The 24,702-nt window shown below is 42.6% G+C and overlaps 1 protein-coding gene across 1 annotated transcript in view; it reads left to right on the plus strand.

Annotated features, from left to right (window-relative positions):
- The window catches only part of GRK7 (G protein-coupled receptor kinase 7), a 31,751-nt gene that overhangs the window by 5,049 nt on the left and 2,000 nt on the right, over positions 1-24,702 (plus strand). The window contains exon 3 of the mRNA XM_024210886.2: positions 19,844-20,115. Coding sequence (XP_024066654.2) covers positions 19,844-20,115 — 272 coding nt within the window. The remainder of the gene's footprint in view (positions 1-19,843; positions 20,116-24,702) is intronic.

The following is a 24,702-nucleotide window of genomic DNA, read 5'->3' on the forward strand; positions in this document are numbered from 1 at the left end:
CACTATTATTGAGTTCTTAATTTTGATAGCCTCTTTAATTTCCCTTAGCATTTCATCGTCACTATCACTGTCCTGGTTTTCATAGATTCATAGATTCATAGATTCTAGGACTGGAAGGGACCTCGAGAGGTCATCGAGTCCAGTCCCCTGCCCGCATGGCAGGTGGTCAATAATAATTAGTTGTGTTAGAATGTTAAATATGTATCATGAAGGTATTATTTCAGTGATGGTTAAGACAGATTTTATTTTTAAATGGGAATGTTGCTGACTATCAGTTCTTCTGAAGACTAGGCACTTAACATTAGTTTTTGTTGTTAGCATTGTTTTCCTGACTGGTATGGATGTGGTTTTTGGGAGGGGGGGTTTGGGGGGGGTTCCCCATAAGATAATTTTATTAAATTGTGCTTTAGAGCACTTTTAGGTCTAGTCATGTTTTGGCTATCACAGTAGCAAAAACATGCAAAACCCTGGTTCCCAATGGTCAGGAGTTCTTGTTAAAGCAACTGCAGAATAGAGAGGGACAATTTATATTATATAATATATGCTTGCTTTGCTTTCAGTCTCTCTAAAATCTATGTTTAAAGAGATTGTTGTGTGGAAAAGTAGCTTATATTTATCTATATACTTTTTATTATAGGTGACTGGCAGCAACTCCAGTAGTTGAGGTTGTCTAAAACTTTCCATTTTTGCATGTTATATATGAGTGTATATTTGTGATGGTCTAATTTGATCCATAAACTATATTTTACTATGAAAACAAAACATGCATATGAGCTTTATTTTAGTTGTCACATTGCATTTGATAGTGGCCAGAAAAATCTGTTTGTCCCTGGATTAAAACATACTGGATTATTTAAGAAAAAGTTGAGGAAAGTCATTTTAAATGATAGATTATAATTAGGGCTGTCAATTAATCGCAGTTAACTCATGTGATTAACTCAAAAAAATGAATCGCGATTAATCGCAGTTTTAATCACACAATTAAATAATAGAATACCAATTGAAATTTATTAAATATTTTGGATGTTTTTCTACATTTTCATATATATTGTATTCTATATTGTAATTGAAATCAAAGTGTATATTATTTTTTATTACAAATATATGCACTGTAAAAATGATAAAAGAAATAGTATATTTCAGTTCACCTCATACAAGCACTTTGTTATGAAAGTGCAACTTACAAATGTAGATTATTTTTGTTACACAGCTGCATTCAAAAACAAAACTATGTAAAACTTCAGAGCCTACAAGTCCACTCAGTCCTACTTCTTGTTCAGCCAGTCGCTAAGACAAACAAGTTTGTTTACATTTACAAGAGATAATGCTGCCCTCTTCTTATTTACAATGTCCCTGAAAGCCTTACTTCTTCACTTTGTCAGTAAATGAAAAGAAATCAATATGAACACAACCCCCTTTTTTCCCTACCAGGATTGCCCATAAAATAAGCCCTGTCCTTAAAGTTTACAATATTTTGCCTAAAGCTGTATCATTCATAATCAACCTCCCTTTATATATATATATATATATATATAAAGGAATTTAATATTATGAGATATATATATATATCTCATAATATTAAATTCCATCAAGTTCCCTATTTTTCACTACTGTATATGGCACATTATATAATCTCTAATGTTTGATATAATTTTTTTAAATTCGTTCACTCAATCACTGGGAAAAAGGGAAAGTCTTTCTAGCTGCACCAATAATACACTCCTATGAAAGGCTGCAGCATTTCTGAGTTTCCTCAGAATATTGAAGAAATCTAGCCATTAGACCTTGAGTTTTCTTTTCTCAGAACTCTTCTCTCTTTTGTAAAATATCCTTAATGTCTGGGGAATTCTTAAATTGTAATAACTCATAACTTTGGAGCCTTAGTTACTACAGTGTACACTATATATGGGGTGATAAAAGACTCCCCTAAACTTAACTTCGCAACCCATTTCAAAAGACATGGGACCTATCAATTTTTTATTGCTACTTGTTTTGGAAGTTCTGCATAACTCCCTCACAGTTTCATGAGTCATGAATAATAGTCAATGAATATATATTCAATATATTCATCCCAAACTCAAGGCAATAAAAACTTCATAGCATCTCATATATAAATAGACTCCCACCCACACATCAACAGGAGTAGCCCAAATACCCCTTTTATAAAACATGTTAGGTCAGTGTTTCCCAAACTTGTTCCGCTGCTTGTATAGGGAAAGCGCCTGGCCAGCCGGGCCAGTTTGTTTACCTGCCGCGTCCGCAGGTTCGGCCGATCGCGGCTCCCAGTGGCTGCGGTTCGCTGCTCCAGGCCAATGGGAGCTGCTGGAAGCGGCGCGGGCCGAGGGATGTACTGGCTGCCACTTCCAGCAGCTCCCATTGGCCTGGAGCAGCGAACCGCGGCCACTGGGAGACGCGATCGTCCGAAGCTGCGGATGTGGCAGGTAAACAAACCGGCCCGGCCCACCAGGGGCTTTCCCTGCACAAGCGGCGGAACAAGTTTGGGAACCACTGTGTTAGGTTATTCGCATGAAAGTAGTGGCATTCTACATAAGGAAGCACTTCCATCGTACGTCCCTGTTTTAGGCACTTGCAACTCTTTAGTGAAATTACCCTATAATTGCTCATGTACTTTTTCCAAAGCAAAGGTGATTTTGTTTGTATGTATGGAAAGGTTTGTTGAATCTGATTTGGTCATTTTTGTATGATCAGTGAATTAAGTAATCCTTCATGCCAGGATATATAAAGAGTTACATTACCCACGTGTCCTTAGTTTCCTCTGGCTCTCCTTGCTAGCTTGTCATTCATATTTTCTTGCCTTTACTTAAAGACAGTTGTAAATAATTAAAATAGCTAATATTAAGTTATCTAACCGTTAAAACTTAGTCATAGAATATCAGGGTTGGAAGGAACCTCAGGAGATCATCTAGTCCAACCCCCTGCTCAAAGCAGGACCAATCCCCAGACAGATTTTTTACCCCAGATCCCTAAATGGCCCCCACAAGGATTGAACTCACAACCCTGGGTTTAGCAGGCTAATGCTCAAACCACTGAGCTATCCCTCCCCCTATGAAGGAAATACTCTGTTTTTTCTGAGATGCTTGGTGGTTCCTGGATTCAGATCCTTATGATTAGGATGGTAGAATCCATAAAAATGACCAGGTTTGAAGAACGCCCATTTTAGAAATAAAGAAGTAAAGAGTGATTTAAATTTCCTTATTGAAACAAGCATGCACTGAAGCTGGTCTTCAGGATATACCTATGCCTATTGCCTAGGCATTCTTTTATCTAGAAGTGCATACATGTGAGCTTACTCAGGTTGAATATATGGTGTGTAAAGCAGGGTTGTGTTATATTTATTTTAAAATTACTGCCCCTTCATTTCTAGTGTCCTCTTTATCTCATATAATAGGAAGGGCAACAAGGAGGAACTGACTGGTTTTCTTTATGCTCTTGTGAAGGGACATGCCCTCACTTTGGCTTTGAGGAGACCAACAAACTCTTCTGGGCCTGTTCAGTCCTAATGAGGCACACCTGCAAGGCTAGATCACCCTGGAGTGGGAGCACTTAAAAAGGGAAACCTGTCACAGGAAGGGTTGGTGAACAGGAAGAAGGCTGTTCTACCTCAGATTGCTGGCAACAAAGACAGGTCAGCTGAGAAGATCAGTCACAGGCTGCACCTTTCCCAAAGTTGCACTGACAGGCAGCAAAGCAGTATGCCCCAAGTGGAGGGGCAGAAGGTAGGCCCCAGTAAGAGGCAATAGACTGATAGACCAAGCTCATAGAGTTGAATCCCAAAAGACTGCCTCAGAGACAGGCCACCTTTGCCTTTATTAGTTTTCACCAAGATTCTTCTCTGGGATTCAAAAAAGAACTAGATAAGTTCATGGAGGCTAGTCCATCAATGGCTATTAGTCAAGATGATCAGAGATGCAACCCCATCCTCTGGTGTCTCTAGCCTCTGATTGCCAGAAGCTGGGATGACAGGGGATGGATCACTCAATGATTGCCTGTTCTGTTCATTCCTTCTGAAGCACTTGGCATTGGCCACTGTTGGAAGACAGGATACTAGACTAGATGGACCATTCGTCTGACCCAGTATGACCATTCTTATGCTACCTTTCCTGTGTGTTTGACTCCTAGAACCCCTCATGTGCTATGAAATATGGGGGGAAAGAGTGTGAATGATGGATAGTAATGCCTGGAGGGTCAAGGGAGCCCCTGGCAACAATAACCCTTCATAATTATAAAGCAGTCAAGATCTTAATGAAGACACCTCTAAATCAACATCTTTGCAGGCTAAATATTAGTCCTTTTCTACACTGTGAATTTGCCCCAGTTACAGCTGTCACTCACTAGCTACCAGTCTAGCGTCACTCCTGCAAATCTCTAGGCTTTATCTGTACTGGGAAAAAAGCATTGTGTTAGATAATAGGTTAGTCTTTTAACAAAGACAGTGTTAAACACAATTTTGCTCTACATGTGAACAAGAAGAGTCATGATTAAAAACATGCTTCATTGGAAACAACATAGTTTTATAATGATGCTCACTCAATAATACAGTAACACCTTGTTAAATTGAAAGGTCTCTGCCTATATTCCTGTATAATGTCTCTTTAAACAAAATCTAACTGTTGTAATGATTGTTTTGTTTCTGATATTTACATATGGCAAAGATTTATAAGCTTGTTAAAACTTATTAAATAAATAATTTTTAAAAACCCATAACTGTTTATAATTAACTCTAGCATAGACTTTTGCATCTTCACAAAGCAATCCTTACATAACTTTCTTTCCTCGTCTTCCTCCTACTGGAGTGGATGAGCTGGGCTAGGGTTTCCACAGCAGGTGTAACCTGGCCATGTTATTCTTATATTGTACTTCTTATATTGTTGCATATGGAGCCCAATCTTGCTGATCTTATTTATATGTGTAATAATGCTGAATTCATTGGTGTAAGAAAGGTGAGCAGGATTTTGCTTGTGGTGTTAACTTCAGTGCCTTAAGATATGCAGTATGTCTAATCTTAGGGGGCCAAATCATGTTCCATTGAAGTCAGTGGAATTTTGCCATTGATTTCAGTGGGAGCAGGCTTGGGCCATACTGAGTGTGGTTGTTGTGGTAAGTCAAGTATTTTACAAGTTAACATTAATGTAGCTTTTAGTGCGGGTAACAGTGTGTGCACAATCTAGGACACCCCACCTTTACCCTACAATGGGCTCAAGGCATAACCTGGTTAATTTAGGTACCCCATCCTTTCCCGTCCTGGGCTTGGGGCGTAAGGCACCCACCCTGACCCGTCCTTGGCTCAGGACGAACCCTGGTCAATTTAAGTACCCACCCTTACCTGTCCTAGGCTCGGGGAATAGCCTTCTGCGGGTTTGTAGGCCAAGGTCTTTCTGCTGTTAAGAAGCATTTCTTCCCTAATAGCACCAACAGTGACCAAAGAAACAGACAAATCTTAAGATGTGTAAAGAAAATTTTGCAAGATAACATTCTGTACTTGTGCCTTCAGTCAGAAAGGATCCCTACCTACTTGGCAGAATGACCACCTCAGAGCAACAAGAGAGAAAGGAAATGAAGAAAGGGGACCAGGATGGTTGGGGCTAATTGCAGAGCCCACCCTCCTTGCTAAATGGGTAATGGGACAAGGCCCACGCTCCTGGGGAGGGATAGTTCTACGAAGAAAGCAGGATCAGGCCCAGACAAGCAGGGACCATACAGTCTGCAGGCAACAACACATGCAAGCCAGAGAGGGAGAGGTTAAATGCTACACTGATAACTGTGAGCAATAAAGTTATGCAAACACTTCAAGGGATTCTATTGATATTATAGTAATCATAAAAGCAAAGCCCCTTAAGATGTGTATATAGGCTTCTTAACAGTTTTCCTGTGCTGTGTTTTATATATTTGAAGGACATCATAATATTTGAATAGGAAAAACATGTTTTGGTTAAAATCATATTCAAAATGTCCCTTTGCCCTCCTGTATGTTTGTTTTTTGTAAGATTAGGTTTCTTAGGAAAACAAAAGAAAAGCTATTTAGACGTTCCTGAAACTTGCGGTTTCATTTCAAGACAGCTAAGAACTGGTGGGTAGGGGGTCACAATTCTGAAATGAAAAATAACTTAGCCAGTTCTGATACTGCTGATCTTTGTTCATTAGCACACACCAATCCTGTTGGTTAAGATTCTGTAGAAGTTACTCTTCATTTGTGCTTTTAAAGTGACAGCTAAGCATTTGTTCAGAATTAGCAACAAAGTGATTATTTTATATATTACTACTAATTAATACTTTCAAAACCAGCACTGATTTCATCATAGCTCTCTGATACATTGAGTTTACTCTTTTTCACTAGTGGGATTTTGCTATTTTTTTTAAAAAATGGATCCTGCTAGATGGTATAAAGCAGTAGTTCTCAACCTGTTGTTTGCGGACCCCTGGGGGTCTGCAACCTATGTCTAAGGGGCCCACAAAAGGTTGTCATTACCATAGAACAGTAGTTTTTAACCTGTGATCCATGGACCCCTGGGGGTCTGCAGACTAAGTCTGAGATTTCCAAAAGGGTCCGCACGTCCATTAAAAATTTGTTAGGATTCCGCAAATGAAAAAAGGTTGAGAACCACTGTTATAAAGCATCTGTTAGTGATAGTATAATAGTGTAATACTTTGTCTCTTTATCCATGAATCTCACAGCACTTGATCAGGACTTGATCCTTAGAGGTGTCAACGTCATGCTGAGCAGAGTCGGGGAAGCAAAGGTGAATCTGTCCAGCCTTCTGTCTCCCTCAATTCTGGGCCTGGCTGAAGGGCTCTTTTACTGGCCAAAGATCCCCAGCATGCTGAGTACTTTAGCCACCTACTTTCTAATTTCTGACCCACATCCTACACAGTGGAGGAGAGCAGGTGATCACCAGGAGGTTTCTTTAATGTCAAGAGAACCCCTGGGCCCCTTTAGGCCAGTTTTAAGTCCCCCTTGCACGACTGGAGTAGCACAAAGGGACTTCGTTTGGCATTAAAGGCTCGATCTTGCACAGCCCAACCTAACAGTCACTCATAATTGCTAAACAGTAAAAAAAAAAAAAAAAAAAAAAGAGAGAGAGAGAGATAATATTCCTTACATAGAGCATAGGACTGTTATGAGGATTAATTAGTGAACATTTATGAAGCTCTTGGAAGATGAAAAACACCATATAAATACTATTATTAATTTTAGTCTCTTTGTCGTTTGAAGCACATTAGGTATTATGGAAACCATGAGGCATAAGTATATTGGAGTGATGTCTTCAAGAACCATATAGCAGTTTATATAATGGTTTGAAATTCATATGATTATTTGTGAAATATAGGAACCTATCTGACAGTTTTGTTGATCAATATGGTATGAATGCACAGCACACATTTTGTGTGTATTTACTGAATATTGTCAGAAACATGCATGTGGCAGGAAAAGGGTTATATGGCCTAAAATACTTGGCCAATCGTATTTTTCTTTGAAATGTTGATTTGGCTGCCTTTGGCTGAATGAGGTTTACATGATACTTTTGTGAGCAATCCATAAGCTGTGGTACTGTAGATGTAGGCTACTCACAAAATCCAAGTACCCTTGATCACATTGTGAACAGTCCCTTTGTTTTCAGAGTAAGGTTCCACTCAGTGTGATTAAGGGTATCAAAATCTGGCCAAAAATGACTGAAAAAAAGTCATCCTCCTCCCCACTCCCAAATACATTAATAATATGTTGTCAAAATGCAAAACTAGGCACAGACTCTACAGCAGGGATGGCCAACCTGTGGTTCCAGAGCAACATGCAGCTCTTCAGAAGTTAATATGCGGCTCCTTGTATAGGCACCTTGTATAGGGGCTGGAGCTACAGGCACCAGCGTTCCAATGTGCCAGGGGGTGTTCACTGCTCAACCCCTGGCTCTGCCACAGGTCCTGCCCCCACTTCACCCCTTCCCACCCCCTCCCTTGAGCCTGCCATGCCCTCGCTCCTCCCCCTCCCCCCCAGAGCCTCCTGCACACCACGAAACAGCTGATCAGGAGGTGCAGGGAGGGAGGGGGAGGCGCTGATCGGCAGGGCTGCCGGTGGGCGGGAGGCACTGGGAGCAGGGGGATGGGAGCTAACGGGGGGCTGCTGACATATTACTGTGGCTTTTTGGCAATGTACATTGGTAAATTCTGGCTCCTTCTCGGGCTCAGGTTGGCCACCCCTGCTCTACAGGAGCAGGTGAAGTCTGGGCTTGTACCCATGTATGTGTTGGCTGAATTTGGCTCTTTATTTAGAGTGACTTTAACTTAATTGTATCTCTAACATGAGTCTTGATGCTAAGTGGTACTAATAAGATGCAAGCACCCTCAAATCCCACAGATTTTAGTGGCAGTTAAGGGTGCTGAGCACCATAGAAGATTTGGCTCATCATCACCTGCTAATATTTCCTGCTTTGCTACTGAGAGAAGTAAACAGAGAAGGAAAACACCTGCACAGATTGTAATATTTGTTTGATGACTTCTGCTGAGTAAGTCGCCCACTCATAGTACTATTAAAAGCTCTGATACTATTTTTGCATTCATTTCCAGAGGATCTCCTTAAGTATATGTAGAGTAAACTGAAATTCTTCTCTTACACTAATAATACTTATATGGTATTCTACAACCATTAAGTAATTAATTCTCAAAACACCCCTCTTTAGTAAGGAAGTAATATTATCCCTATGTTATGAATGGAGGAGCTGAGGCAGAGAAGGTAAAGGACTTGCCCAAAGTTCCAAAGGAAGACAATGCCAGAGCTTGGATAAAAACTGTTATTGGAAGCAGCTACTGCTATTTTTAGTAAGCTAGCTTGAGCTGAGCTAGCACAAGTCTGTCTCCCCATTCTGGGAATCATATCTCTCTACTGCAGTGTAGGAAGTCCTTGTATTTGCTAAGCAGTAATTGCAGCTGCGTTAAATTCTTCTGGGTTCTGTAAGTCTTTTTATAGGATACAAACAAGGAATGTTTTCATTTGTTACAGAAACCTAATTTTATCTTGGCTTTAAAAATAATCACCCCATTTATTTAAGCGATCAAGTGGATTATTGCTGTAATGTGAATATTTGCCAAGATAACAGGATGATGGGAAACTGTAGTTCTGTATCACCAATGTAAGTTTTTCTCCATTCCTCCTCACAGTTGCTCTGTGTAATAAAACATTCAAATTACCATTATTAAATGAATGGCAAAGAAAGATCAGTTATTCTCTTCCCCTGTCTGGGGCTCAGGAACTCATATGCAGAAAAAATATCTTGAAATTTAGAGCTATCAACTGCTTCCTGTGGTCTAATGCTACATTCCTCCAACGTCTGGTAAGGTCACTGCTGAAGGAGCAGAAGAGCAGCTGGGAAAGAGAACAAAGCAGTCAGTGGCACCCCTTGGAGGAAAGAAGAACTGAGCCCCAGGAAAGAGCTGATAGAGCTAAACTCAGCTTGGTTTTCCTCCCCCGTTCAACAGTTCTTGTGCCATGGCAAACAAAAGAGAGATGTTCTGATTTGCTTTGCTGTTTGGCTTATGATGTTGACTGAATTTGTTTTGTACAGATCTATGGGGAAAGGTAGAGAGAGAGAAATCCCATTTTTTCACCTCTGTTTGCCAGTTCCTGTGCTGATGGAAACTGCAGAGTTATATTGTGTTTCTTCCCCTACCCTATTTGCTAAGAGCCCAGATGCCACAGTGTTTTACCCAGGGCATTACTAGTACTTTACCTTTTTCAGGACAGTATGGTCAGTGTATAAGCATTTAAATTTTAAGCCCAGTCCTGCTGAAAGCCCTCACAATGTGCTAAGCTCCTTGGCTCCAGTGTGACTTGAGTGCATGTGATGACTCCCAGAGTTAAGTCTTGTGTTATGAGAACACATTAAAAAATAAGGTGGCTTTTTAAAAATACACAAAATAAAATTTCAAAAAGGAGTTTTCTCTCTTCAGCGTGCTCCTTACATCAGTTCAACTATGTCTTGTCAATCCATTCTCAAAATACCTATTCCCCTTAATTGAAATTCCTTGTGTGTCTGGTGGCTGGATTTGCCCTTTTGGTATCAATTCTAGAGCCACATTTTACCCTGGTATTTATGTATGGGGTGCCCATCAATGTGATTCATATGTCTGACAGCAGAATTTGGTCATTGACTTTGATTTTATATTTCTGGCTGTTCCTCTTTAAATAAAAAAAAGAAGACAGAAATTGCTTTAAAGGTCCCACTTAAAATAATAACATTAAAATTCACTGTAATGCAAGCATTTGAACAAAGTAGAAAAAATAAAGCATCTTACTCACCCTCTGCAATTCAGATAAAAGGTTTCCATGACAGAGATGAATGGAAGCACAGAATGGTTGGCATTGGACTCTAGCTGCATGCCAGAAGAACTACAGGCAGAGAAAGAGGCACATGGACTGCCTGGATTTTGCCTCTTCCAAAAAATTGTGGCAACACCATATGCTGTGTGTCCTCCATTATTTTTTTCTGAAAGTGCCTAATGGGACATGCCTAGCTGATGCAGGGGTTGGTCTGCATGTTTATGTGCCCACATACATGGTCTTCCTGACTAGACAATGGCCCATACGCTCTTAGCAGGAATACTGTGGCACAAAAGAGAGGGCAAGTCTCAGGCAAGACTGGAGCATATTAACAGTGTTTTGGCAATACAGCAATGTGACTGTTTGAGGTTGCATTTACTACACCTGTTTCCAGTCACACAATAGAATTTGTCCTAATATTGATAAATCTTTAGTTACAAAATACTTTTCCAATTAATAAAAATCTCTTTAAATCTGTTTGCAATTTGTACCAAGTGAAAACAATAAAGTCTGCAAGTCATTATAGAAACAATGACTTCTGAGGAATTTTTAACTTCTGAAAAACAGCAGTAATAAACTTAAGAGCACAAATAATATCTGTATTGGGAGATATCCTCATTAGTTTAACTGAGTCAAATATTCCACAGTGAACCAGAATCAAAATCTCAATGTTGGAAAATTGAACCGCCTTCAGTAATGTGCACTTGCCACCTCCATTCCCTTCTTCCAGTGCATTTTAATTGCCTTGCTTCCCATCCTGTTCTCACTTTTATATTGTTAAGTCAATGTAAGATACCTTCCTGTTTTCTTTGACCTAGACGGGAGCAAGATAAATGGCTTTCTCTGACTCCTGCTTTGGAGATCAGCGGATATATTCTCAACTTAAATCACTATCTTTTAGCCACCCAAATCCCATTACACTTACAAAGAGTTGTGCAGTTAAAAACTCAGGGTATGTCTACACTACGAGGGTAATTCGATTTTACTTAAATCGAATATGTGGAATCGATATTGCAAAGTCGAACGTGTGTGTCCACACTAAGGACACACTAAGGACAGTAATTCGACTTTGTGAGTCCACACTAAGGGGGCGAGCGTCGATATTGGAAGCGGTGCACTGTGGGCAGCTATCCCACAGTTCCCGCAGTCCCCGCTGCCCATCGGAATTCTGGGTCGAGCCGCCAATGCCTTCTGGGTAAAAAAAATTTGTCGTCATCCGTCCGTCACTAACGCCCTCCCTCCCTCCATGAAAGCGCCGGCGGGAAATCAGTTCGCGCACTTTTCTGGTCAGTGACAGCGCGGACGCCACAACACTGCGATCATGGATCACGCTGCGACCATCGCTGCACTTGTGGCCGTTCTCAACACCTCGCAGCTTATCATACACCTTTCCCTGAGGCAGATGCAGAGAAATCGGGCGAGGAGGCTACGGCACCGCCGTGAGAGCCTGAAGTCGGAGAGTGGCACAGAGCTGTCAGAAACCACGAGCCCCAGCGCCCAGGACATCACGGTGGCAATGGGGCATGTGGATTTTGTTGAACGGCGATTCTGGGCCCGGGAAACAAGCACGGACTGGTGGGACCGTATAGTGCTTCAGGTCTGGGATGAATCCCAGTGGCTGCGAAACTTTCGCATGCGGAAGGGGACTTTCCTCGAACTTTGTGAGTTGCTGTCCCCTGCCCTGAAGCGCAAGGACACCCGCATGCGAGCAGCCCTCACTGTCCAGAAGCGAGTGGCCATAGCCCTCTGGAAGCTTGCAACGCCGGACAGCTACCGGTCAGTCGCGAACCACTTTGGTGTGGGCAAATCTACCGTGGGGGTTGTTGTCATGCAAGTAGCCAAGGCAATCGTGAAGGTACTGCTCCCAAAGGTAGTGACCCTGGGAAACGCGCAGGTCATCATAGATGGCTTTGCCGCGATGGGATTTCCAAACTGCGGAGGGGCTATCGATGGGACTCACATCCCTATCCTGGGACCGGACCACCAGGCCAGCCAGTACATCAATAGAAAGGGCTACTTTTCAATGGTGCTGCAAGCACTGGTGGACCATCGGGGACGGTTTACAAACATCTACGTCGGATGGCCGGGCAAGGTTCATGACGCTCGTGTGTTCAGGAACTCTGGTCTGTTTAGACGGCTGCAGGAAGGTATTTACTTCCCAGACCACAAAATAACTCTTGGGGATGTGGAGATGCCTACAGTCATCCTCGGGGACCCAGCCTACCCGCTAATGCCCTGGCTCATGAAGCCCTATACTGGCGCCCTGGACACAGAAAAAGAACTGTTCAACTACCGGCTGAGCAAGTGCAGAATGGTGGTGGAGTGTGCTTTTGGCCGTCTCAAAGGGAGATGGAGAAGCTTACTCACTCGCTGTGATCTCAGTGAAACCAATATCCCCATCGTTATTGCAGCTTGCTGTGTGCTCCACAATCTATGTGAGAGCAAGGGGGAGACCTTTATGGCGGGGTGGGAGCTAGAGGCAAATAGCCTGGCTGCTGATTACGTCCAGCCAGACAGCCGGGCCATTAGAAGATCCCAGCGGGACGCCCTGTGCATCCGGGAGGCTTTGAAAGCTAGGTTCCTGAGTGAGCAGGGCAACCAGTGACTTTTCAGTTTGTGGACAGAGAAGCTGAACCTGCCCCCGTTTCTTTACCCAGTTCATTTTGACTATCCTCTCCAGTTACATACCCCCTTCACCCCCTTCCCCTTCCCAAAAAATAAAATCATTTCGATTTTGTTAATGAACAGCGTTGTCTGTATTGCTGTTTTCGCGGGAATATTTTAAACCGGGGACGCAGACTGTGGCGGGGGGCGGGTTCAGTGTTCTGATGCAAATGATGCTTCTAAACTCCCGGAATGACAGGCTCCGCACTGGTGGACTGGTTATTTCAATGGAGAACATGAAAAACACCTCCCAGACTGACCAGGGTAACCAGTGACTGCACTGTGTATGTGTCCTGATGCTGGACCTGACACCGCCTCTGTACCCTGCTAAAGGTCACTGTCCTGCCCAATTACCAAGCCCCTTCCCCCCCTCCAGACAGACTCTCCCTCAAAAGAACCTGACTGAAACAGTAATGGAGAGAAACAAACATTTTATTGCGAACCAGACATGAAACGTGGGGTGTGAAACTTGGACGGGGGCTTCTGTGAGGTGGGTGGGAAAGGACTTATGAAATTTTGGGGAATGTCAGCCTTCTAGTGCTAGAGCAGTCTGCAGGGGTTGACTGAAAGTTTTAACGGCCCTTGCCGCCCCTCCTTCTTTGGAGTTTGGGTGAGGGTGGTGTGGGACTTGGTGGCGGGTGAGGGCGGTTACAGATAGACTGCAGCGGGGCTCTGTCCTCCTGCCTCCGGTCTTGCAGAACATCCACAAGGCGCCGGAGCGTGTCCGTTTGCTCCCTCATTAGTCCAAGCAGCTTTTCAGTAGCCTGTTGGTCCTCCTGACGCCACCTCTCCTCCCGTTCCATGACTGCTCGGTGCATTTGTGACAAGTTCTCCCTCCACTGTGTCTGCTGGGCTGCCTGGGCTCGGGAGCAGTCCATTAGTTCTGAGAACATGTCTTCACGCGTCTTCTTCTTCCTCCGCCTAATCTGCGCTAGCCTCTGGGAGTGTGCTGAGAGGCTGGGTTGGGAGACAGTCGCAGATGTGTCTGTGTGAATTGTGAAAAGGGAGTGAATTCCTGAGACAGATAAATGAAATTGTATACAAAGAACCTAGTCTTTCTCTGTGAACAAGACCATGCACTGCACCTCTCACATGCGCACTCAGGACAAGGTCGAATTTTCGGCCGTCGCCTTCAGTGCCTGTGGACTTGCGGAGGTCTTGGACTGTTCAGAGAACTGTGGCTGGAGACCTGAACTTCTGGAGCGGGCAATAATGGTAAGCCGCAGACTTGTGGCTGCTTAAAACTCCAGCAGTAGCACTGGCCTCCTTTCACATTGAAAGCAATGCCAGTCTCTGCTGCCAGCAATCAGGACAGCATCAACTCTGCCCCTGTCCCACCCCCTCGCGGCTGTCCCAGGGAAAGATCCCTGTATGCTGCCCCTCTCCCTCCACCGCGTGGCTGTAAAGCAGTCCCAATACTAACATTCCCCTCCCTAATTCAAAGCAGGGCGTCATGAGCGACATCACCCTCCTGAGGATCCCGGACACCCAGAGAGAACGCATGCTGCGGGAAAGCATGCAGAAACCGGGGCCGTATGCCGCCATGCTATGTCGGGCCATGATCCCGGAGTACTTGATTGTGGCGTGGAGGGGGCATGTCTGCTACCACGGAGGGCCCACTAAGATCGCCCTACCCCGGAACCTGATCAACAGGCTTGAGCTCTACCTCCACGAGACCTACGAGGAGTTCTCCTACGAGGATTTCTCGTCGATCCCCGGCCACATTGACCGGATTTTCGCGTAGGTGCACTGGGACTATGGAGTGGAGCGTCTTGGGCCTGGGAATCATGGAGTAACGGACATTGTGAAAATTTTTTAAAACACTTGGGACTAAATTGAGAAGAGCCCAAGACAGAGAAATCATGAAAACCCATTTGTTACCTTTGTAAATATTCCTGTTTTGTACCTGATTATTTTTTTACTAGTTTACAGAACTTTTATAAATGTACATTGTTAATAGTATAAATATTACCGTTCTGTTTTAAATAAATGTTTACATGTTTACAGCACTTACTGCTTGATCCTTCCCCTGATTCTGTGTCCGGGGTAAGGGATGGGGACGGTTGGTACGGGATCTCGGTAAGGGTGATGAAGAGCTCCTGGCTGTCGGGGAAATCAGCGGTGCCAGCGCTGTCGACTGCCTCGTCCTCCTCATCTCCTTCTTCATCTTCCCCGTCCGCTGTCATGTCCGACGAGGAACCGGCCGCGGACATGATCCCATCCTCGGAGTCCACGGTCAGGGGTGGGGTAGTGGTGGCGGCCGCTCCCAGGATGGAATGCAGTGCCTCGTAGAAACGGGATGTGTGGGGCTGGGATCCGGAGCGTCCGTTAGCCTCTTTTGTTTTTTGGTAGCCTTGTCTCAGCTCCTTGATTTTCACGCGGCACTGCGTTGCATCCCGGCTGTAGCCTCTCTCTGCCATGGCTTTGGAGATCTTCTCGTAGATCTTAGCATTCCTTCTTTTGGAGCGCAGCTCTGAAAGCACGGACTCATCGCCCCACACTGCGATGAGATCCAAGACTTCCCGATCAGTCCATGCTGGGGCCCTCTTTCTATTAGATTGCACGGCCATCTCTGCTGGAGAGCTCTGCATAGTTGCCACTGCTGCTGAGCTCCCCTCGATGTCCAAAGAGGAACTGAGATTCAAACTGCCCAGACAGGAAAATGAAAATGAATTCAAATTTTCCCGGGGGTGTGGCTGGTCAGAGCATCCGAGCTCGGACTGCTGTCCAGAGCGTCAACAGAGTGGTGCACTGTGGGATAGCTCCCGGAGCTATTACCGTCGATTTCCATCCACACCTAGCCTAATTCGATATGGCCATGTCGAATTTAGCGCTAATCCTCTCGTTGGGGAGGATTACAGAAATCGATTTAAAGAGAGCTTTATGTCGAACTAAATGGCTTCCTGGTGTGGACGGGTGCAGGGTTAATTCGATATAACGGCGCTAAAGTCGACATAAAAGCCTAGTGTAGACCAGGCCTCAGTGTATCAAGATGAGAATATGCTTCGATATACCTTTGCTATGCTGGGGGAAAGAGTCCAGAGTCATTTTGGCCTCAGTCTTTTGTGCTGCTGCTGCAAGAGGTTTACTGTGCTAGTTATGTCATTTTTTAATTATGTCACCTTTTGACATGTACTGATTTGTACATATAAGAGTAAAGACTGTGCAAATTCCAGGTTTCCTCCAATCCAATCCTATCCCAAGAAATATAGCTAAATCTTCACTTGAAAAATGTTTGCTCTGCCAGTTCAGGGCACTGAATTGTTCTGGTCAGTGTGTTTCCTGACAACACCCTGCATCTTCTTATTTCAGCACATCCCTTCCTGTTTTCCTTATTTACTGCTCAGTTGTTTACATAGCTAAGTGCTTGTGGTTTTATAGCCCTTTCTCTTCAATAAAAACTTTTTGGCCAGACCTTTAGCTATATAGGAGAAGACAGAGAAATCTAAATTCCATTTGTCCCTCTGCTTGCCAGTTCCTGTGCTGATTGAAATTGTAGTGAGATTTACTTTGTTTTTTCCTCCCCCGGTTTCTTAGGCATATGGGTCAGTATCTACATATCAAACATTAGGATTGCCATTTGTAACAAATATATTCCACCAGAGAATGGTCAAATCTGAATCCCTTTGAATTTCAGGGGGTGGGAAGCTGGATTTGAACGCTGACATTTTAACTTATTCCTTTATTTTGGATTCTGGGCCAGATCTAGAACTAGAACCTGGGTTCTTTTCAATTTGAGTTCAAATTCTGCTGAAATTTTGTGAGAAGCGGCTCTCAAGATTTTGGATACAATGGTGGAAACCTCATGAGAATAGCAGATCTTGCAAGACTTCCCTCACTTTGAGCTGAATTTTCATAACAGCTCACAGAATTACAGTTCCATTACATTAGAACCTCAGACTCTACCCCTGATTCAGCCTTTAATCCAAATCCTGATCTCTCACCTAAACCTAATCTGACCCCAACCATCACCTGGCTGATCCATCCCTAATTTTCACTGAAACAATGATGCACCTATTGGACCCAGTGTGACAGTTCTTTTTAATCTATGGGTAGGACTGGAGCTCCCCTTGCTTTGCCTGAGCTCTAGGAGCATGAGTGCCACATCAGTCAAAGCCACCTCCTATGTTGCATGACTAACACAGTTATGCCATTTATGCATATCAAATAGGCTAAAGGCACCTGGCAACCACCCCTTCAAGCAGCCGTGCTGGGGAAGGGAAAAGAGAGGGGTGAAAGAGAGAAAGTATTGCTTAATGGAGCTGCAGTGACCCACACTGATGATCAAGGAATGACATTCTGACAGTTCTATGTCATGTGTGTGTGTCTTGATATTGTTCAGCATGTGATGAGGCTGAATTCCAGCACAGCAATGTCTTAACAGAAACACAATGCCAGGATGTAACACTGATTATTGTGTTGCTCTCTGTGACTCCATTTGATGATGAAGTGGCTCACCAGCTCTTCAGGGTATCACTCACTAAATCAACTTCACCTCTGGCCTAATCAAACTGAGAATGCTAAAAAACAAGACAAGGAAAAAGTACCTCAGAGGCTATGCATAGTTCCTACCATACTACCTCTTGTGGGTCTGTAGACATGAAGATAGCCACACCATTTATGCTTTCTGATCATGGAGCTGCCCACCATTCACAGGGACTCCAGTTCTACCCTCACATTAGGGCATTTGTGTATAAATCAGCCTCTCTGTACTTCTCCCTGGTCCCTCATCTTTCCTCCAGATAGCATGACTCTGGGTTTCTGGTCCACAGTTACACAATGCCCCCTTTCTGAATGGAGGAGTAGCCATGAATAAGATTTTAACTCTCCCTGGGGCAGAATCAAATTCCAGTGGGAAAATCCAACACAAATAGTGCAGATTGCCTAGGGGGAAATGTCAGACTGAGAGCTCCGTCCACCCCATATAACTCTACAAAGCAGAGTAACTTCTGTGGACTTGGTGAGTCAACAAGAGAAACAGTGCCACTTTGGCTCCATTCTTCCTTTCTGTGCTTACTGGCCACATCTGGCTGATAGTTGTGCTCTCATCTCCCTCCTGCCTGGCAGCAAAGGGGATGATTTGGCCCCATGTCTCTAAATGAGAATAGTTACTAGCAAGGAAAAGGAAGGGCATTTCATCTACTCCTACCTTTTGTAAACAATGGCCTGGCCTAGCCATATTATGGGAGATATATATATATATACATACATTGGCAGGAGCTGAGGTTTATAGGGGGTTGAAAAACTGACGAAGAACATTGTGCCTAAAGCTGAAGGAGTAATAGTCTTCCCACGGCTCAAACTGAAACTGCCTGTGCATGTGTTTAGTTGTACCACTCACAAATTCCTTTGTGTGCCCCAAATGAGCTATTATTTCAGTTATCCTTTCCTGAGGCACCTCTGTTTTGGCTCAGAGTGACTCCCTCAGCCAACAGTAGAACTCTGGTACTAATAGCAACCATAATCTTGAACAACTGTCAATTGGATTTTGCACCAAGACCATGTCTATGCTAAAAAGAAAAAGAAGAAAGATTCCCATCAGTTCAAAAAGGAATAGAAAAAGTTCAGGTGACTTTTGGCACTTTTATCTATACTAATGATGGTAATAACTTGGCAGTGTAGACAAAGAGTGATTTCCTCCTCTCAAGGAAATCAACTTACCAGAAATCCAGTAGAACTCATTTGGAATCCTACTTTGCCTGCCCTACAGTCTGAGTGATACAGATGTGGCAATAGGAGGATTGTAGTTATATCCATAGGGCATGGTCAGTTTGTCCTATATCTATGAGTGTTCTTTGTTCAGAGTTATGTGCTGCAACTAGCTAATGCTGACTCCTTAATTCTCCCCAACGTGAATGCAGAATACCACACAATATTCAAGCAAGGCTCACTTGTTGGTGCATTGCTTACAAGGGACCTGGAAGAGGGAACTGGATCTGTTTCCTTTTGTGTTTCATAATGAATTTTAAAGAAGACCTGAAGGTATTATTTTGTTGTTGCTTTTTGAACCTTAAAATATCAGGAAAATTGAATGTTTTCTTTCCTGTTTTTGCAAGGAAACTACTTAGATGACTCAGAGATGTGGGTTGAGAGCGTTCTCTGCTGTTAATTGAAGGGATGGGAATGGCAGAGGTAATGTGTTACTGTTGGTAGTGTGGGTGGGATGTATTTTGAACCCACTCCCCACAAAAACTATATATATATAATTATATATATTATATAAATATAATCCCTGGCAGAAATCGAAGGGGGGCATGTGATCCCCTCATGCCCTCCTCCATGCATCGCCTCTGGGTGGTGGTAAATCCTTATTAAGGAAAGGATTTTTCCCAAATGGTTAAGTCAAATAGATGTTAATAGTTAATCAGTTTTCACTTCCCTGGTTTCTCCTGATGTGCTGTACCTTCTGTTCCTCAGTTCTTCATAGTCTTCCAGGAAAACAAGGTAGATAAGGCCTGAATTTCTAATGTGAAAGAAAAAAATTAAGCAGAAAGAAATATTTTTTTTTAAAACAAAACCTCTCAGGCTTTCTTTATACATCATGCAAAAATGGGACAAATCCATATTTTTCCTTTGCAGATCATATTTTAAAGGTTTCCATATAGAAAGATATTTAACCAACAGAAAGAATTCAATCATGTGCCAAAGCTGTTATATGGATATTACATAGATGCACATCTATAGAATGTCATCTGTAGTTTCTATAAGCACAATTCTGTCATGTTTGCTACTGATACCTTCAGATACATTTTGTGGCTTGATGTAATTAACTGTAGGAGACTAAAATGTACTTACTCCTAAGTATTTCATTATTGCCATTGTCTAGTAAACATATATGTTTGATTGCCATAGGCTGGGACTAATGGTTATATGGCTCCTGAAATCCTGAAGGAAGAGAATTACTCCTACCCCGTGGACTGGTTTGCTATGGGATGTAGTATTTATGAGATGGTTGCGGGTCGAACTCCATTCAAGGATTTCAAAGAAAAGGTCAATAAGGATGAAGTGAAAAAAAGAACCTTGGAAGACGAGGTGAAATTTGAACATGCCAACTTCACAGCGGAAACAAAAGATATTTGCAGGCTGTTCTTGGCTAAGAAATCAGAGGACCGTTTAGGAAGCAGGTATGGATTATTTCCCATGTTTAAGCCTAGATCAGTGATGCAATCATTATTTCATACAAATGGAGGCCAAATCCTAAGGTTTCTAAAAGACCCCAATCTTCCTTTCCACTTCCATGAATGGAAGTGATCTTGCTGTAGCAGATCTCTCGTGGGAGAGCATGGAAACAGAGGAATGTTACCTCTGTAGTGTCAATCCCCATTACCTCCCCAGAAATCCATAGAAGCTCCTCTTTTGGAGTTTTGTAGGGTTTTGAGGAATGGGAGGAGCCCCCTCCATAGCATTCTCTTCCCTCTAAACAGTGAATATTCTAGTGTATATTTGCATCTAAGTTAATGCTACTTGAGTGCAGAATGCTTGGTCTATGTCAGTGTGACTCTTGTAGGAACTGTGCTGTCAGGGTTCCAGAGCAGCAGCATGAAGGGACAACCCCCAATAAGCCTGCAGGTATCAGGGTTGGAAAGCTGAACCGTGTGTTTCCTACAACAGGTATCCTAATCCCTCTCATTGACAGACCAATTTCATGGAAACCCACAGAGTTTCCTGGGCCTCCTGCCATCATCCCAACGGTATTTGTAAGGGAGAGTACACTTGGACCTACGTCCTTATTAGACAAAAATTCCATTTGCAGCCTTAATGAGGCTTTGCCTTTGAAAGGACTGCTGGATTTGGCCCTGAGTCAGCAATTCTAAAGATTCTTTGAATAATAAGGTAATTGGAAAGCTAAACATTATAGTATTTACCATTGTAGTAATACATGGTGAAAGATTCAATAGCCTTACTGTCAAGACAGAATAAATACAAGACAATCTATAAGACATATAAGTAAACTGTAATAAGATATAAAGGAAATTGGTGGTAGCTAAATTTAGAACACATAGTAACTTTCATCAAACATGATTGTAAATTTATCTACCAATTCAAGTAGTTAAGTTTTCCAATATAATGTGATCGAGAACCTACCAAAAAGTAGATGAACAGACTCATTTAAGACAGTCATTTCACATTTTATGTGAGCCTAACCAAAAGGAGGCTGAGCCTAACCAAAAGGAGGCTGAGCCTAACCAAAAGGAGGCTGAGGGGGGATATGATTGCTCTCTTTAAATATATCAGAGGGATAAATACCAGGGAGGGAGAGGAATTATTTCAGCTCAGTACTAATGTGGACACGAGAACAAATGGATATAAACTGGCCGTGGGGAAGTTTAGGCTTGAAATTAGACGAAGGTTTCTAACCGTCAGAGGGGTGAAATTTTGGAACAGCCTTCCGAGGGAAACGGTGGGGGCAAAAGACCTCTCTGGCTTCAAGATTAGGCTAGATAAGTTTATGGAGGGAATGGTATAACGGGATTTTAGTCAATTAGGCAATAACGTGCCATCGCTGGTAAAATGAGGGTCTGGCTGGAGAATATTGCCTATATGCTCGGGGTTCTACTGATCGCCATATTTGGGGTCGGGAAGGAATTTTCCTCCAGGGTAGATTGGCAGAGGCCCTGGAGGTTTTTCACCTTCCTCTGCAGCATGGGGCAGGGGTCGCAAGCTGGAGGATTCTCTGCGACTTGAAGTCTTTAAATCACGATCTGGAGACTTCAACAGCTGAGTTAAGGGAAAGTGGGTAGGTCAGCTTTTGTGGCCTGCATCATGCAGGAGGTCAGACTAGACCATATTGGTCCCTTCTGACCTTAAAGTCTATGAGTCTATGAGTCTATAAAATACAGGGAAATCCGTTGAAATTACTGGGAGACTTTTCTGTGTAAAGATTGCACATTTTGCCTTAAAACTTTTATTACAGCATGGTGTTTAGGAAGCTAGGAAATATGGTCTCTAACTATCACTTGTTTAGCAATAAAATGTAGTATTCAGTAACCAGTACAGTTAAATTTGTGAAACATATGATAATTAGAATAAATTAGTGGGTTCTATTTTGTAAAACTTGTTATTTGCCAATAGTCCAGATTGCTCTCTATGCAGTATTCAGTGTTAATCTGAATGCCACGTTGTGACACTGATAATGCTTGCAATTAATATAAAACTCCTATTTGCAATGGAGGGGCTTAATGTGAAGATGTATAATTAATATTATTTATTAATCATATTAATTTGTCATACTGAGTTTACAAAGAACCTAGAGATATTTGAAAACACATTGAAGAATGGCCTAGAAGATCATATAACAGTGTTTTATATCTAATGTACAAGTGAAGACCATTTGATTTTTCCAAGGATTTAGTAGGGATATGTGTATCATTTTATCACATGAATCTTCTCTCCAGCAGGGCAAGTGCAATAGCTACACAGCTTTTTGACAAAAGAATGTCCAAAATACACATCTTTGCATACCGATATGATATGGTCATGGTTTGATCAGCCACATACTGTATTTCTGTGGGGATTTCAAATGTGAACAGAGGCTGTGATTCCCCTTTTTTTGTCGTTATAAGGAAGCTGACAATTCTAGCACTGAATGAAAACTGTAGATACTATTCAGCAACAAATTATCTTGCAACACAGATGACAGAAATTCCCTGGTTTAGCACAATAATAGTAATACACTTCACTTAGAGCATTCCGTCTGAAATCTCAGTGTGCTTTTCATACATTTAGCCTCACAACACCCCTGTGAAGTAAGCGTTATTACCCTAACTTAAAAGTTGGGGAAACTGAGGCTTTGAGAGTCTGAGTGAGTTGTTCAAGGTCATACAGCAAGTCTATGGAAGAGCTAGGAATAGACCGTTCTCCTAATGGAACCACAATTCTAGTCATGTGCTTTCACCACAAAACCATCTATCTGCCTACTTAATGTTACATTAGCCCTTAGTGGTGAGTGGGAGAAGCACCTCAAGTCAGTTATTTGTGTTGAGGTTTTTCATTCTGCCACTTTGATTTTTCAAAATATGCTGCCTCTACTTTCTTTGCTGTTTGGTGCTGCTTCACATTTTTGGGGGCACTTTTCCCCACCAAAATTTCTACCAGCCCAACAAGTAGACCTACAGATGGAGCAACATAGCCTGTGTTTTATGACACATGGGGGAGAGGAAAGGGGACAAGTTATTAAAATACATAAGCATGGAACAGCCTACAACTGTAATCTGTAGTGGTACCTTGAAGTATTGAGGGAGGGACACAATGGAATCCATTAACATAATGTCCCATTTTTTCTTACCCTCCCTTCAATACAGTTTAATGAGAAATGGGCAAGGAGAAGTCCAGCCTTTCTGTACATGATGTTAAAAAAAAACACCTGTCTCTGCCTATTACACTGGAGATATTGTTCAAGAACAGCTCATCCTTATGTAAAGATTAGCCTTGTAATTCTGCTAAGGTCAATCAGACCTTGGGTTATCTACATAAGTGCCTGTTGCATAAGTTAAAGCTGCTCAAGGGCAGCTTTAATTTGCATACCTGACCTTTTGAAAATGTTCTAAATTTTGTATTCAAGACTCGGTGTTGTTGGCTTATTCTGGAGAGATTAACACCTGTCTCTCCATTCTCTGACTCCACTCTCTCTCCTTTGGAACTTGCTCACCCCTCTCCCTGCTGTCCCATGGAACAGTGAAATAGTTCATTGAGGAATGTTAACTTGAGAGAAGTTAGACAAGCTCATTCACTTTTTTTGTCACAGTTATGCAAACATCAGATTCACACAGGAAGGGGTCATGGCTAGGTAGAAGAAGCACCGTATTAGTAGGTGCCTTTAGATGGCATTCCTGTAGCTTCATATTTAAAAAAAAAAAAAGATGTATTCCTGATGGTATCAAAAGAAAATATATTACATCAGAAGGGGGAAACACTGCAGTAATCCATTGTGGAACCTACACCAAGTTCTGATGCTTTTAATAGCATGTTATAGAAAAGCAAAATAAAATAAAGTCTGCATGAATATGCTGAGTATGAAATCACCCAGTAATTCCATAGGGTGACTGACTGAGCTGCTCGAGTCACAAATCTGTGAGTTCCTATTATCTGATCTGCAGCTCTAATGCACTTGAGGCTAATAAAGACAGTCAGCAATTGACTTCAAGCTCCACAGCTGTACCAGTGTTTGTGTCACTAACTGAGCTGGCTGGGTTTTGCAAGACCCTATGCAAAAATAACATAAACCCTGTTGATCTAATCTGTGTTTTCCTACTGTGCTCATCACTGTAGTATACATCTCCCTTGCCACTTCTTGATGGGTAACACCATCTCTGTGTACCTTTGAGGCCCATCTGGCCTCTGATGCTTCTCAGGCTATGGCAATGCTCCCTGATCAAATTTGTTTACAAGACTGTGGCCTCTGTAGACCTGCTTACATGAATTAGGGTGCCAGGAAGTGAAGCTAAAGTGCAGTTTTCTGAGCAGGAGTGAGCAGTTAGGGAACGGGAAGCAGTGCAAAGGGAATTAAAGATGCTGGTCAACCTGGAGGGTCTGTTACATGTGCATGGTGCAGGCCCTTGGCAGAGCAGGACTTTCTGTGGTCACATAGGCCTAAGGCTGCATCTAGTCACTAAGTAATGGTGCTTTTGCACATTAATGAAGATGATTGGCTTTAACAGAAATTTGCATTATCTCTTTCTTTTAATCTTGTTGTAGGGAGTCATGTCCATAGA

Source organism: Terrapene carolina, unplaced genomic scaffold (genome assembly GCF_002925995.2).
Source record: "Terrapene carolina triunguis isolate 2854851 unplaced genomic scaffold, T_m_triunguis-2.0 Scaffold88, whole genome shotgun sequence".
Classification (NCBI taxonomy): Eukaryota; Metazoa; Chordata; order Testudines; family Emydidae; genus Terrapene; species Terrapene triunguis.